Here is a 16442-nt window from a genome sequence, read left to right on the forward strand (position 1 = left end):
GTGATTTTGTGCATTATTGACAATGTATTTTATTCTATTGTGTGCCTCCTTGCTATGTCCTTATATATGTTTCTCTGTTAAAGCACTTTGTGACTGGTTCCTAAAAGGTGCTATACAAATAAAGCTTTATTATTATTTAATACTGACTGTATAAGTGTTCATGATCCGGTCTAGAGCACGCCTGCTGTATGCCATTCCGCATCCGTTCTACACCGGATTACACCGATCACACTCGATCGGAACATCTGGCGCATGCGTACACCTATTCTACACATGTATTTTGTTGTTTTGAAGGCGGAAGTACAGTAAACACCCACATCGATTCTCCATCATCTCTGGTGGGTCTGATGATGTGAACCATACTAACATTTCATCACTGCTTTAGTGTAATGGGATGCTACACATTTACAGTAATGTAGAGTTAACGGCCGCGTTACAGCTGGGAGAGAAATGGACGAAGTAAGGTGAGTTTGTGTGTTGTTAAAAAAAAATGTTTTCGAGTTAAAACCGTAAATAACGGACCGAGGTGCTGATGGGGCATGACAGACCATGTGACACATCTGGATCATGGATGTTTTGTATGGTGTTGTGTTTGTGTTACACTGTTATCCAATGATATGCTGGTGTTATAATGCTGCTATTCTCAAAAACTTAAACTATAGTGCACATTTCAACAAGTTAAATAATATGTAACAACATAAAAGGCATTCTACAGGTTGGATTGATTGATTCATTGGACATTTTGGGTACAGTACTGTCTACAGTACAGTTCAAAGAAAGTACAGATCAATACAAAATCCGCTAAGAGGATAAAACCAGAAAAAGCACTAAGACTTGTTCACATAAGGGTCCTCCATCTCATCTGGGGTCTAATGTCAGGATTGTGACATATTTCTTTGTGCAAAGGATTGGATGCTTTTAATGTGTCTATAGAACTTGTCCCATCATCTATTTCAGTCCTCTGTTAGGCAGCCGGCAAGGACAAGACCCAGACCAGCTCACATCTCCAAACCTGAGACCAAGGCACCAGGACTTGATCCCCACACCATGTGGGCCTGTAAGTCATTTTTCCCCCATTTTTATCAAATTGTATTGTCTAATTATATGACTGATGGAAAAAAAATATATATATATATATACATTTGATATGAGTTATTTCTGATCAAAGTTGTAACCTCCCATCATGTCAATTCAATTCATTTATTGGCATGATAAAACATATGTTTACATACAAATACAAAGTGTCAAAATATAATAAAAACAGTTGAAAATGGGGACAGTAAATATAATAAAAACAGTTGAAAATGGGGACAGTATATACAGTTGGAGGGGGTACAGCATTTTGTAAACAGAGCTATTTCACATTGTGTCGTTATATACATGTTATACAGCGCATAAAGCTTTTTTTGAAACAAGCAGCAATTTTTTAAAGTCACTTAAGGACAAATAGCAGCATTTTTTTCTCACAGCTATTTAAATACTAAAATAAACCTCAGATTTAAGATGTGTTTAAAGGTAGCAGCTCTGTTTACATGTGCAGTAGCAGATGTAGCAGTCTAACTTGGTACAGATAGTAGTCCTTAGAGTGGTTGTATTCCATTGGCTACCCTTCTTTTGTCGCAAAACAGTTCACAAATCTTGCACATCATCATCATGTTAGTGTCATGGCTCAAAAAACAACCCCTCGCTTTCGCAGATCAAGCCTTGGTCGGAGCTGTCGTTCCTGGTGAAGCTCTACTTCTGCTTCACCCTGGCGTCTCTTCTCGCGCTGCTCGGGCTCACAACGTCCAACATCTACCAGCAGAGCAAGGTCTCGTACACCTACCAAGACGACGTGACCGTGTCCCTCATCCAGCTGGTTGGAATCCGTGAGTGGCATGACTTGGATTAGCTTTCCTTTCACCCAAGCAGAACATTTAGTAAACTGGCAGCTATACCATCTGCAGGAAATTGGCTTTAACTTCCCCAAATCCACCCAACCGTGCAGCGGCCAGACATTCCTTAACCCATTTTGGGGCGGGAACGCATTTTGGTGTTAGCATTATGTTATGCTTTAGCTATTGAAAAATAGCAGATCTACAAGCTCATAGCGCGCCACCGAGTGGCGCACTACGAGCTTGTAGGTCTGCTATTTTTGAAAAATCGAAGAACGACTGACATAAAAAAATGGTAAATTGTGCATTTATATAGCGCTTTTATCCAAGGCGCTTTACATAGATTGTGCATTACATTCACCCATTCACACACACATTCATACACCGATTGCGGCGGAAGCCATGAAAGGTACCAACCAGCACATCGGGAGCAATTTGGGGTTCAGTGTCTTGCCCAAGGACACTTCGACATGTAGACAGGAGGAGCCGGGATTCGAACCGCCGACCCATGGATCATTGGACGACCTGCTCTACCTCTTGAGCCACAGTCGCCCCACATAGAAACATAGCTTTTTCAGAAAACTGTCAGGATGTAGAAGACATTCTTAGAATCTGATCTCAGGTCAAAATGGGTTAATATGATCACATCACATGCCATCTGTAGAAGATGATTAATGGTGGAGGTCATTCAGCCGTAGTGGCTGATGTGGCCACTACTTCCCACCAAGGACTTACTTCCCAATTTGCTGATTTAATTGGGAACTGGATGAATGGTTCTGTGGAATTCCCAGCCAAATTAGCACAGCAGCTCCTTATTTCTGCAGCATCGCAAACGTTAACTCGCGATAGAAAAAACAAACCTAGATGTCAGGCAGCCTTAAGTTACAGTTAGTTCACTTTAGTTTGCTGAAATGTTCTGTTGTATCAATCAAGTGTTTATTACTGCTGTACCATTATCCTCCTCAGTGGCGTGCACAGATAGACACTAGGGGGTGCTTATTTTGTACAGTTACACTGTACAGTATGTGGACCATGGTAACATTGATCAATTCTTGATAAAAAGCTTCTAATATATTATTTAGGCCCCACAATCTATAAATCTCACACTATTAAGGCAACCGGCCGGTTCCACGTGCTGCACAAAGTGCCCTTTTTTCCACTTGAGCACCTGCCCCTCTAAATGTCTGTGCACGCCACTGATCCTCCTTTACAACAACGATTTACGATGCATTTTTTATTTGCAAGTGAAGTATACTGTGGGAATATTTTGGTCTGCATGTTGTACTGTAGCACGGCAATGATTATACTTGGATACTTTACAATGAGTACGCAATTTACAATGCGCACGCATTGTGTGTGACTGTGTGCGTGCGTGCGTGCGTGCGTGCGTGCGTGCGTGCGTGCGTGCGTGTGTGTGTGTGTCACACACACAGTCACACACACAGACACAGACACACACACACACACACACACACACACACATTACAATAGTTTCAAAATCAGACTCAAGAGAGACTACATTGATGTAGCTTGGCCACTTGAAGTGTACTTTTGACACAGAGAACACATTAAGAGTTATGTCAGATTTTACTCGTCCTCGCAATAGAACGACATGATTTGGATAGAATAAGAATAAGCCAAGTTGCCCTTAAACCACTTAAGCCCTGTTTTATGCTTAGGGCATTTTTTTTTAAATGTAGACAAATATAGATTCAAACTAGAAAAAGTGCCCCTCGGGGCACAGGTCTCCACCAGGGCAGGTCAGTTTGTGGCCTCCTGGTGGCCCTATAATAGGCCAATGTGAAAAGGGTGCCATTTCTTCATACGCCTTTGATGGCAATTGGATGATTTGAGGCATTTTGTTCCAAAAATGTGTTTTGCAAAAATCAACCTGTTGGTGGCGCTATAACAGGCCAATGTGAAAAGGGTGGGATATATTACTCAGCCTAGTAAGAAAATGTGTGAAAGATTTCACGTAAATTGCATGCTGCGTTCATGATTTGAGGCTTTTGTTCAAAACGGGGCAATCTTGCAAACTGTGAAAGCCAATTATAGCCAATTAGGATGGACAGATTTGGACAGAATCTGGAGGAGTAATATAAAAAAAATGTGTTTTACAAAAGTCGGCCTCCTGGTTGCGCTATAAAAGGCAGATGCGGAAAATGCAGGTCCTTGGCCTCTAGGGAGTGTGCATGCAACGTTTCACACAGATCGGTGCAGGTTTAGGTAAAAAATGTGAAAAGCTGCCTCATGGTGGCGCTATAACAGGCCGTTCTGGAAAATGTGGGGCAGAGGTTCATCATTGGCATCCAGGGAGTGTGTGTGCAAAGTTTGGCATCGACCGGGTTAACGGTGCCGGAGATTAGCTGGTAACAGAAGGACGGACACACACACACACGGACGGAGTGCAAAACATACTCTCTCCCCATGCCTTCGGCCTGGTGGAGACAAAAAGATACATACATGTATATATTATTATTATTATTATTATACTTTTTTTGAAACATTTCCAAAAATAGGGGTGCCAGGGTTAATATGGTTAAACGCAGACAGACCTAGACATGGCTTTGAATCCTCCACGATGTGACCTGCAAACAACCACCATTTGTTTCTCTTGACTCTAAAGTCTAAACTGTACTCTAATTAATTGTAGTGTTGTTTTGAAAATCTATTAAGAATAGAGTAGTTCAGGAAGAACGGATTGAGTGGCCCTGGTTTTTCCCTAATGGGACTGATCGAGGGTAGCTACTGGGACGTAAGTCGGGACTTGATCACCCCGGCTGGGTCACCTGAGCGAGGGGTATGATGTTGCGAGACCCGAAACCCCGATGACCTTAGGATACATCACTGAGGATACGTCCCAGGTGCATCCATGTATGTATGTATTTTGTTTAGTTATTCTATTTATAGTGACTCATAGGAACAGACTACGTGACAACCAGGAATAGTCTGGTGACCACCGGAGAGACGGGTGGCAGCCGGAAATTAGACGGCACCCGGGAGCAGTATGGGTTGGCGCCCCAGCCTGTGTCTTCCGTGAGGAAGAAGCCCAACAAACCCATGGTGAGGCCTTTAGGAGGGCCATTCAAGCCTCAAGCGGCGCCTGCGGCACCACCAAGGGCAAGGTGGAGCCTGCGGAACTGTTGCGGCTCGAGAATCCACTATTCCTGAATAAAGTGCCTGGTGCTGGGAGTCTGGTGCAACGCACAGGGCCTGACCTGGTGAGAGCAGGAGTGGACCTGGTGAGACGTAGGAGGGGCCCGGACAGGAGTCAACCCACAGAGCCTAGTCCTTCCACGCGCCAGAATGGTACCTCCCAGTCCCGGCAGAGTAGTTCAGGAAGAACGGATTGAGTGGCCCTGGTTTTTCTCTAATGGGACTGATCGAGGGTAGCTACTGGGACGTAAGTCGGGACTTGATCACCCCGGCTGGGTCACCTGAGCGAGGGGTATGATGTTGCGAGACCCGAAACCCCGATGACCTTAGGATACATCACTGAGGATACGTCCCAGGTGCATCCATGTATGTATGTATTTTGTTTAGTTTAGAGAAAACACTGACTGTGTTCTCCATGGTGGCTTTTTTAAAATTTTATAATATTTTTTTTATTTGGAAAAAGCAGTACAGTATAGACAGCATTTCTATTTATACATAGGACAAGTGCAATTCCCAGGATTTTCTTTTCACCCCTCTTCCCTCCCTCCCCCTCATCCCCCCTCCAAGTGTCTCCAATGTCTCTGTATAATCCTTGCTTTCTTCAGATGGACTACATATGGCATCAAGTAACCACTTAACAGGGGCAACAGGGCGATATCACTTCAGAGTGTACATTTCAGGAGAAAAAGAAGAAAGAGTGGGCAGAAAAAGAAAAAGACAAAAAACAAAAACAAAACAACAACCAAGAAACGAAAGTATTTACATTATTGCTGAGGGGAACAAAAACAAAACAGCTTTGGACTTCGACCATGAGAGGAGGAAGGGTGTCTTAAACATTTTCTACAAAGATCATAAAGCAGGCAATCCATGGTGGCTTTTTAACGTGGTTTTGTCTCCACACACAGTGTTCTGCATCTACTACATCACATGGTTCTGTCTCCACACACAGTGTTCTGCATCTACTACATCACATGGTTCTGTCTCCACACACAGTGTTCTGCATCTACTACATCACGCGGTTCTGTCTCCACACACAGTGTTCTGCATCTACTACATCACATGGTTCTGTCTCCACACACAGTGTTCTGCATCTACTACATCACGCGCGGGATCCTGCAGGAGAACAGGCAGGAGCTGGTGGTGTTTGTGCTGAGCGTGCTGGTGGTCATGGTGAGGTCCGTGGTCAACTTCTCGGTGCTCCCAGCAAAGGACAAGCCGGAACTAATGGTCAGTGGTGGAAAAACTACTCACAATTACTTACTTAACCCGGCAGCGGTGGCCGAACGGATAGCGGCGCGGTCTAGATACCGGAAGGTTCCCAGTTCGAACCAGCCGTCCGACACGTTAAAATTACCACCGCTGAAATGCCCTTGAACAAGGCATCAACCACTACGATGAAATGTGTTCTATGAGCAGGGCCTGGCTGGAAACAAGTTCTTGAGCTTAGCCCAGATACCCTGGGTAAATATAGATTTCATTTCATTTCATTTCATTTCAACCCATTTTGACCTGAGATCAGATTCTAAAAATGTCTTCTACATCCTGACAGTTTTCTGAAAAATGTTTCTATGTCAGTCGTTCTTCGATTTTTCAAAAATAGCAGACCTACAAGCTCGTAGCGCGCCACTCGGTGGCGCGCTATGAGCTTGTAGATCTGCTATTTTTCAATAGCTAAAGCATAACATAATGCTAACACCAAAAGGGGTTCCCGCTCAAAATGGGTTAAGTAAAAGTATCAATACTGCAATATAGAAATACTATGTCACAAGTAAAAAAAAATTACTTGAGTAAAAGTACAACATTATTTGGCTCGTCCGGCGAGCTCACCGCCAGGAAACCTGTTATGCAAGTAGGGCCGGCTAACCAATGGATTTTTGGGTACAGTGCGTCTATGAGGGGGGCGCGTTCTAGCGTGCACGCACGTGCACTGTTCCGTTCCGTACCTGTGTGTGCACGTCATTTTTTTGGGGGGTACCACACGCCATGGTAGGCTACTCCGTTCTACGAGCATGACACCACTGGCCACTGCTGAGCTGAAACTCCCCCTTTGAACACTCTACCTCAGGGGTCTTCAACATGGGGTCCGGGACCCCTAAGAGTTACTATTGTTCTTATTGAACTTAATCTGTTTAATGAATGACCTCCTCCATTAACACATTCAGACCGTAGGACGTGTGGAAACGTCATATGAAATACAACCGATGGATCCAGAGGACGTGTACACACGTCCTAGTGCTTTTTCATTGATATATAAAAATTTAAAAAAATCAGATTTTGTTTCGGGAGCAGATGATTGATGAATTGAACATGATGGACCCTGTTGTAAACAAGTGTAATGCTTAATTGGGTCGTCCACTCACAGTTAACAGCCTTTGTATTGAGTTTGTGCTTGAAATGTACTGTAATTCTGCAAACTGTTAATAAAATTTTCAATCAATCAAAAAAAAACGTTGTAGTCATCAGGCTGGAACCCTCAAACCAAAACTTGATGGTTTGAGGGTTCCGGCCGGATGACTACAAAACAATGACTACAACATGACGTAACGATGTCACCCGCTCCCGGCCTGATCACGCAGCAATTTAGCAACGTAGACCAACCTCCGAGGTGGAAGGAAAGCCTGGTGACGCATGTATTGTGCATTCCGCTTTATGTTCCATGCATTAGGTGCGGTTTGGATGCATCCTGGGAGTGGGCGTGCTCCACGTGTTCTGTGGCACTCTGCTCATCCAGAGACCAAACATGATGGCCTTCCGTGTGGGCGGGGCCTTGGAGAGCCTACAGGAGCAGTACTTCCTGCTCAACCTGTGCTTCTCTATGGTGACCTTTGACCTGCAGGCCCAGGTAGGACACAAGACCGGCCCCGCGGACAGTGTGATAAACCGGTTCCGGTATTAAACGGTTCCAAATGTGATTAATGTTTGATCTGGTTTCTCCGGTTCCGCCGGGTCCAGATCCCAACCCTACTCAGGCATATTTCCGACAGTGGAGTTATGACAGTGGAGTTATGACAGTGGAGTTATGCCCTACTTAATGTGGTGGACGTGCGGCCCTGGCAGTGACCAATGAGGCGTCTACGTATTGATGTCTGTGCATGAGAGGTTAATGATGATTGAATGCTGTAGGTTTCTTTCTCGTTGTTTTTAGGGCCCACAGTTTAATCCCAGTTTTGTCTTTTAAATCCCTTCTGAAACACTATGGTATATATATAGACATTTATGTCATGTTTTAAGCTGGATGTTTTCATTATTACATTTTATTATTCAAAGGCTTATATTTACTGTACATAAGTCTGTCTAATTTAAGTGAGAATACCATTACTGTGGATATAGTCACTGCTCAGTAACCACGGTAACATACCACTGAAATAGCCTGCTCTGTAGCAGGAAAACTGTCTATTTTGGGCATGTCATCATTATAGGCAAAAGTTGTCAAATTGTATAAAAACAAATTTAAAACTCAAAATGCGTCGCGGTGTACACGTTTGGTCCCAGTTTCAACCATTCTAGGACGATTCTACAAATGTCTTTCTCAGAAAAACCTATGTTTCTATGCCAGTTGTTCTCAAACTATTTCATGTCAAGGAGCCCCAGAATTATATGTAATTGGCCGCCGACCCCCATCTGAAAATATGACAATGACATTTCTTTTGCTCCGAGCACTCTGTCTTATAGACAGATAAACATACAACATGAAAACAAACAATAAGACGAGAGCTGCACTAAGCGTGTCGCCATAGTACGGCGCCAACTTGCTTCCTTGCATCTCCAAGAGAAAAGAAAAGGTAGGGCAGGGGGGGGGGGGGATGCGGGTGCGACTGCCTTCGTTTTGAGAGCAAGCAAGCATGATTTGAGATGTTTGAGATGTTTGTTTTGTATTATTTATTTCCCAGCTGTGCCTGTGCATCCTGATCATGATGGCTGCAGCATCCATGTCGCTGGTCAACGGCATCATCCTGGGGTTCGGTGTCCTCTGGGCCTGCCTCACAGCGGCTGTCGGGGCCATCGCTGTAAGTAGGGGTTGGGTGTCCTCTGGGCCTGCCTCACAGCGGCTGTCGGGGCCATCGCTGTAAGTAGGGGTTCGGTGTCCTCTGGGCCTGCCTCACAGTGGCTGTCGGGGCCATCGCTGTAAGTAGGGGTTCGGTGTCCTCTGGGCCTGCCTCACAGCGGCTGTCGGGGCCATCGCTGTAAGTAGGGGTTCGGTGTCCTCTGGGCCTGCCTCACAGCGGCTGTCGGGGCCATCGCTGTAAGTAGGGGTTCGGTGTCCTCTGGGCCTGCCTCACAGCGGCTGTCGGGGCCATCGCTGTAAGTAGGGGTTCGGTGTCCTCTGGGCCTGCCTCACAGCGGCTGTCGGGGCCATCGCTGTAAGTAGGGGTTCGGTGTCCTCTGGGCCTGCCTCACAGCGGCTGTCGGGGCCATCGCTGTAAGTAGGGGTTGGGTGTCCTCTGGGCCTGCCTCACAGCGGCTGTCGGGGCCATCGCTGTAAGTAGGGGTTGGGTGTCCTCTGGGCCTGCCTCACAGCGGCTGTCGGGGCCATCGCTGTAAGTAGGGGTTGGGTGTCCTCTGGGCCTGCCTCACAGCAGCTGTCGGGGCCATCGCTGTAAGTAGGGGTTCGGTGTCCTCTGGGCCTGCCTCACAGCAGCTGTCGGGGCCATCGCTGTAAGTAGGGGTTGGGTGTCCTCTGGGCCTGCCTCACAGCGGCTGTCGGGGCCATCGCTGTGAGTAGGGGTTGGGTGTCCTCTGGGCCTGCCTCACAGTGGCTGTCGGGGCCATCGCTGTAAGTAGGGGTTCGGTGTCCTCTGGGCCTGCCTCACAGCGGCTGTCGGGGCCATCGCTGTGAGTAGGGGTTCGGTGTCCTCTGGGCCTGCCTCACAGCGGCTGTCGGGGCCATCGCTGTGAGTGGCTCACTCTGGTGCCTTTAATCTAGTCTGTACTGACACAATCTGTCCCAATTACAACTGGGCAATTAAACCCAAATTACAATTTAATACCGATATTTAGAACCACCAATGTGTGTGTGTGTGTGTGTGTGTGTGTGTTTTTTTGTTTTTTTTAAATAATAGATTTTGATTCCATTAACGATTAATCGGACCCATCCCATGGTTCATCAAACAATTGAGAGAAGCAGGTGAAGTTTTAAAAAAAATGCTTTTACATTTCTTATACATCAACGAATTGACAAAATTCAAATAGATTTCTTTATAATCTACTAAATTAACCATTTTCTCTCTTTTGTTATAATTAATCATCATATTAATCACCCAGCCCGAGTCATGTGTGTTATTGGCGCCATCATAAAGAGCTCATAAACCATGACAAAACGTGACACAAAAAGTTAAAAGCAAAGAACCCAGTAAAGGGGATGTATGGATGGAAGCGTGTTGGTGCCATGGCAGACATTTTTATTAATGGATTAGTATCATATTATAACATGAAGTTTGTTATCAAAAGTCGTTTTTAATGTTATAAACTTGTGTTTTTCATTTTATGATATCCTAGTGTTGGGTTATCTGAGTTTAGGGATAGCACCTCCAACCACTGCAAATGTGCTAGTTATAATGTATTAACATACTCTAGTTTAGCCTACGATACAGATTGGTTCAAATACAATCTTATTCATCATAAATTAAGTTCATGATTGCAGCTTTAATGTTTCACACCCCAAAGCCAACCCAGCTTAAGTTTTCTTTGCAACAACAGCAGTGCCCTCTGGTGTTCAAATGACAAACCAGTGCTCTGATATAACGCAAAGACAAAAAAGTAGCATCTGGAGCAGTACCCAGCAGCAACACTTTTAGCCCTAGAATGGCTGTGATATTACATACATTTAATGTATTCCTGATACACAGCCATAGATAAACCGATGCCAGCCCAAGTAGCAGACTGATCAGGAGGGCATTTAAAGTTGCGGCGCTGCGTGTGTACTTCCCCCAATAATAAATTCCTGAGTCAGATATTGGCCTCTATAATGTCCTATCGTGGACTGAACATATTGGGAAGTCCGACCCAAGCCAACACATGGAAACAGTATAAGGTTTAAACAGTGTTTTTATTCAGGAGATTTACCCCAAAGTCAATAAATAATAGTTCTTCCCAACCAAACAATAATGCTTTTCCATTATTCAGTCGCTCTCCTATTTTGCCTAAAAATGGAGAGAGAAAAGTCACGATCTGTAAATCAGTATCAGTCAGCGCTTTTATGAAACAAACACTTTGAGGATAGAAAGAGAATAACTTTTTGTACAGCTGCAATGTTGGCGAGTTTGACAATCAGATAGGACTTTTCTGTTTGGATGAATGGACTGTCTATGGGAAGTTGCACCTTGTTAGCACCTTGCCATTAACTAATATGGTAAGATGGCCGCGGTCTGCATATGCATAGGGCAGTGGTGCCGAGAGGTTACTGAGAGATTACTCATGTAGATAATATGTAAGACAAATGTAACGGGTGGCAAATATATCTCTGTTCTCTCATTTTAGGTTTTAAAAGAAGCCAAGGTCTTGCTTTGGGCATTCATTATGCTTAACATTCCTGAAGTGGCCTATTTTGTTTATTTGATGTACAGGGTGAGTCGTGAACACATTTATTTTATTTCATGTTATTTCAATATATATTTGGGATCGTTCATTGTTTATTTGGATCCCCATTAGCTACCAACTTAGCAGCAGCTACTCTTCCTGGGGTCAACATGGCTTTCTGTGATTTCAGGTCATCGACAAATGGGGCCAGGATAAATCGTACACCCTGGAGGGTGCTGCCGTCACTGGAGCCTTGATCTCAGTCCTGATCAAAGTGGTGCTGTTTTGGGCCCTCTACAGAATGGTCCGGAGCTTTGGCCGAGGCCTGAGGGAGAGGAGTACGTACACTTACTTACAATGTACAAATATACCCAAAGAGTAACAAAATAAGCGTTAGAAACGAGTCAAACAACGCAGAGACTACATTTCCGGGTAGGCGGGTGGCTGCATCTGCCCGTCGCACAACAGAAACTGAATGGTAATTACATTTATTTTATTGATATTTAATGTTTCGTGGTTAGTACGAGTCGAGTCACCACCAGCTGAGCTTACGTCAACGAGGAATCTCAGAAACGCAATGTGTTGACAGCTGGGCATGACGTATATTAGCATTGCCTTCATATGTTGTTTCAAGGCTTTTGCGGCCACATTAATTCAATTTTCTCCAGAAACTGGCTGTATCAAATATGAATGGAAATCATTAACGACGCACAGCCACTCCCCTGACAGAAAGGCCGGGGTGGTCGGTTTATTTTTCAAACACAGTTTGAAAAATAAATGCGACCTAAAATCCCCCTATGGAGATTACAATGCAAATAAAAAATACATGAACCTGGGGACTGACGCCCTCTACTGAAAGTGACATCAGACTTCGGTGCTCTATGGGTTAAACCCCTACGGCGAAGAGATATGGTGTGAAGGAAACAAGTAGGCTACCAGGGAATAGAGGGTTTCAGTTTACAACCTTATCGTCCTGTCTGTGTCTTTACAATTACAATTTACAATTTAGGCATTTAGCAGACGCTCTTAATCCAGAGCGATTTACATGTCTTTGTGCAACGTGTTATCTCAAACTGGGTTCAGATTAAAGCTGCCATTCATAACGCTGATAACCATCTATGACAGAAAGTGGTTATTTTAGCAGAGGATAAGCTGCTATTAGCATTTCCCCTTTACGACGCAATACCTCTTGTCAACCAGTAGGAGTCCAACCTGACCACAGGATCTAAATGTCTCGACAGAAGAGCAGGGGGAGACAAGCTAGTTGTGTTGGTTATATCAGTGGTTCTCAAACGTTTTCATGTCGAGGACCCCCAAATTGACATTTATTGACAGGGACCCCCATAAGAGAAGATTTTTGTACAGTTGTACACTCAAGACATGCCCTTTATATGGCACATGGAACATCATTCCATGTTGATCTGACCCCCCCCCATGCCAAAGCGCCAGCGTTTGCCATAGGGGAGGGGCGTTTGCCCAGCAGTCTGCCGTCAACGAGGCGGATGCGTGCACACTTACTGGTTTAACTCTAGTTACAGACCCGCCCATAAGGGTCCATTTAGCTGGGGACCCCCTGAAACTCCCTCCCTCAAGGACCCCACTTTGAGAACCAAAGAGTTATATATATATATATATATATATATATATTGTGTTAACATACTCTACCATACAGATTGGTTAAAATGACATTGTATTCAATCAACAACAAAAAGTTATAGATTGCAGCTTCAAACTAAAACCAGGCCCATAACAGACAAAGCAAATTATGTCAACAAATGTATTCAACAAGCTGTTATTTTAGACTTTTATTTTATAGGCTTATATATCTGCTATGTATTTATTTACAATTTTCCTAAATGTTGTTTTCCTATAAAGACATGCCCATAACCTAGTAATGCTTGAGGTAATACACCTGTACATATAAATGCGCCTGTTTTATTTCTCTCTGTATTGCTCTGATCTTCACTGTACAAAGCGTTCCCACTTCCCAGACAATAACCCAAATCCTCTTCAGATAGACCCTGACGAAGACCTTGTAGGTCGAAACGCGTTGGTCTTCTTCCTTGTTGCCTTGCTCGTAAATAATATATTTTTTCATTGAAGACGGAGTGCCTTGGAATCTTTTTCTTTGCAAGTCTGCATTTTACACCTTTTTGAAATTAAGCATTACTACTTTGAAGAAAAAAACAACAACTAATTTCTTTCTCCCCAGTGTTTGCATCCACAATGCAGTAAACGTCCCGCACCGATGGAGGGACGACGTCACGTGGTTCGCGGTTATTTCGGGTGGACCTACTGTACGCTTCAGAACGCTTTGGTGTTTTGGAGTGCCATAGTTTTCTCTGGGTCGGTGTTTGAAGAGGACCTCGGCCAACATTTCACTGAACACCATTCCGCTGAGATGACTAACAAAATGAACATGTTCTGAAACATCTTGCTGAAAGGCCAGTTTGAGTGGGCTCCGGTGGGCTCACATTGTGTGCGTTGGATTTCTGTCAATTTTAAACTCACGCGTTTAGCGGATGCTTCTCCTTCAGTGCAGCTTGTATGATGATGCCAAAAGCTCACCAACTGTTCAATCCTAATTTCAAAAGTAACGATAATAGCAGATTTAGGGGCTCACAACCAGTGTTGATTTAGTCGACTAAAACTAAGACGAAGAATGTTCGTCGACTTACCTTTTTTCACTGACGAAAACTAAATGGAAACTAAATGAAAACTAAGCTATGATGACATTTGTTTGTCAACAAAACTAGACTAAAATGTTAGGAAGGGGACTAGTGGACAAGATATCCATTATAAGTCATTTTACACTTGGTTGCATGCTGACAATAGCAGATCTACAAGCTCACAACGTGTGAGCTTGTAGATCGGCTATTTTTGATTGATTGATAATTTTATTAGACAATAATAAGATGCAAACAGTACAGGGTACAGTACAGGGTACAGTCAAGCACAGCATTGGTCCAAAAGGACAGCACCGAAGAAAGACCTTGCGGTCTTGTTTTCATTCGGGTCCCATGATTGATTGATTGATTGATTGATTGAAATATTTATTAACAGTTTGCAGAATTACAGTACATTTCAAGCACAAACTCAATACAAAGACTGTTAACTGTGAGTGGACGACCCAATTAAGCATTACACTTGTTTACAAGAGGGTCCACCTTGTTCAATTCAACAAGTGTAAAATTACGACAGCATCAAGGACCACCAAAATACATTTTAGTCGACTAAATCAACTGTCGATTTAGTTTAGACTAAAACTAGACTAAACTAAAATATTCCAGGTGACTGAAAAACACACGGCGTGTGATGTGTTGTGAGCCTTTAGAGCTGCTATTTTCAGAGAATGTGCCCAAAATAGGGATGCCAGACTGAAATGTGGTCAAGCTGCATGCTACATTAAATTTAAATTATTTGACATTTATTCATAGAATGGCTTCTAATTTTAATTCTGTTTTTAACAGATCGTTTGCTTACAGTGATATTCATCATAGTGGCTTTTGATGTTCAACAAATTCTACAAAATGCTCTACATCTAGAAACCAAAGAATGTTTCTGGTGACATGGAGCTTTTTTATGATTACATTCTGCCTCGATTTAACCAGTGGCGTGCACAGATAGACACTAGGGGGTGCTAGAGCACCCCCTGCCCTTTTGGCAATGTGCCCTTTTGAAAAAAAAAAGAAAAAAAAACTATTTTTTCTCTTTTTTTTTTTTGATTTTTCAAAAATAGCAGACCTACAAGCTCATGGCGCGCCACTCGGTGGCGCGCTATGAGCTTGTAGATCTGCTATTTTTCAATAGCTAAAGCATAACATAATGCTAACACCAAAAGGGGTTCCCGCCCAAAATGGATTAAGGCAACCGGCCGGTTCCACGCGCTGCACAAGGTGCCCTTTTTTAACTTGAGCACCTGCCCCTCTAAATGTCTGTGCACGCCACTGGATTTAACACTGCTGCTTTTAATCTACTGTATGTACATGTTAATACACTGTATATTTCTTCACGACACACTTTATTTTATTTTTGAAGTAAACTATATAGTATTTAAGTATACTAAAAGTATTTGGAAATTGATACTTCTGCTGCACTTTAATACTTGATTAACAACTCAATGTATGTTTTTTTAACTTGATGTTCTTAATAAAATGTTAAAAGAACCATTTTGAAAATAGCATTTCTACTTCCTCAAATAAGTACATGATTAGTGGGGGGGAAGAAAAAGACACTGCAATAGAGGGTATGCGCATGACATCATCAAACCCGGAAGTTATGCAGGAATGCCTACGGCGTGGCAAAAAACGACTTTCTGGCCTTGACAACCCATGCATCCAAACAGAAAATTGCATGATGATTGCATTAAACCATGTTAAACTCACTTTGCCTGTTGCTTTGCCACTCGATGTGCCATTCACTTTAAGCATGCGCATACCCTCTATTGGGAATAGCAGTGGCGTTCAGTTTCTGATAGAGATGTCCAAAAACAATATTTATATTAATTATGTTAAGGCTATAATCAAGCCATCCAGGACCCTGGTGGTGAATCATGAACATTTGATTCTGCGAAAAAACCAAATTCAATATTTAATAATATGATATACTATAAATTAAATTGGGCCTGGATCGATGGAACCAGTTCAATGGCTGCCACTGGTATGCCCTATAAATGGTGTGCCCCAGGGCTTGGGTCTATACTTGGACCCCTTTGTTTTCCCCTGTAAACCACCACCTTTTTTTATATATATAATTTTTATCCCACAATTTTGTAACCCATTTTTCACCCGTGTCAACTATCTAATGTGATCCTGGGCTCTACACACCCTCCGTCAACCTAGTCTCCATATATGGGGGACATGGGGAGAGCAACGGACTTGAACTCATGCTTTGTAC

At 43.4% G+C, this 16442-nt stretch overlaps 1 protein-coding gene across 2 annotated transcripts; it reads left to right on the forward strand.

The window, feature by feature from the left end:
* Positions 1-328: 328 nt before the first annotated feature.
* On the forward strand, positions 329-14648 carry LOC306936293 (uncharacterized protein). Of its 2 annotated transcripts, XR_013791478.1 has the most exons (10): positions 329-464; positions 958-1057; positions 1697-1868; positions 6112-6257; positions 7696-7872; positions 8921-9037; positions 11508-11594; positions 11737-11884; positions 13759-14210; positions 14271-14648. XR_013791478.1 is itself a non-coding variant. In XM_079519782.1 (9 exons), the coding sequence occupies exons 1-9, from the start codon at positions 451-453 to the stop codon at positions 13779-13781; spliced, it is 984 nt and encodes a 327-aa protein (XP_079375908.1). In that variant the 5' UTR covers positions 329-450; the 3' UTR covers positions 13782-14648. The 2 variants fall into 2 exon arrangements, 1 of the variants encoding a protein (XP_079375908.1); XM_079519782.1 differs by having other exon boundaries at positions 13759-14648.
* Positions 14649-16442: the final 1794 nt, after the last annotated feature.

Source organism: Electrona antarctica, assembly GCF_951216825.1.
Source record: "Electrona antarctica genome assembly, chromosome: 2".
Classification (NCBI taxonomy): Eukaryota; Metazoa; Chordata; class Actinopteri; order Myctophiformes; family Myctophidae; genus Electrona; species Electrona antarctica.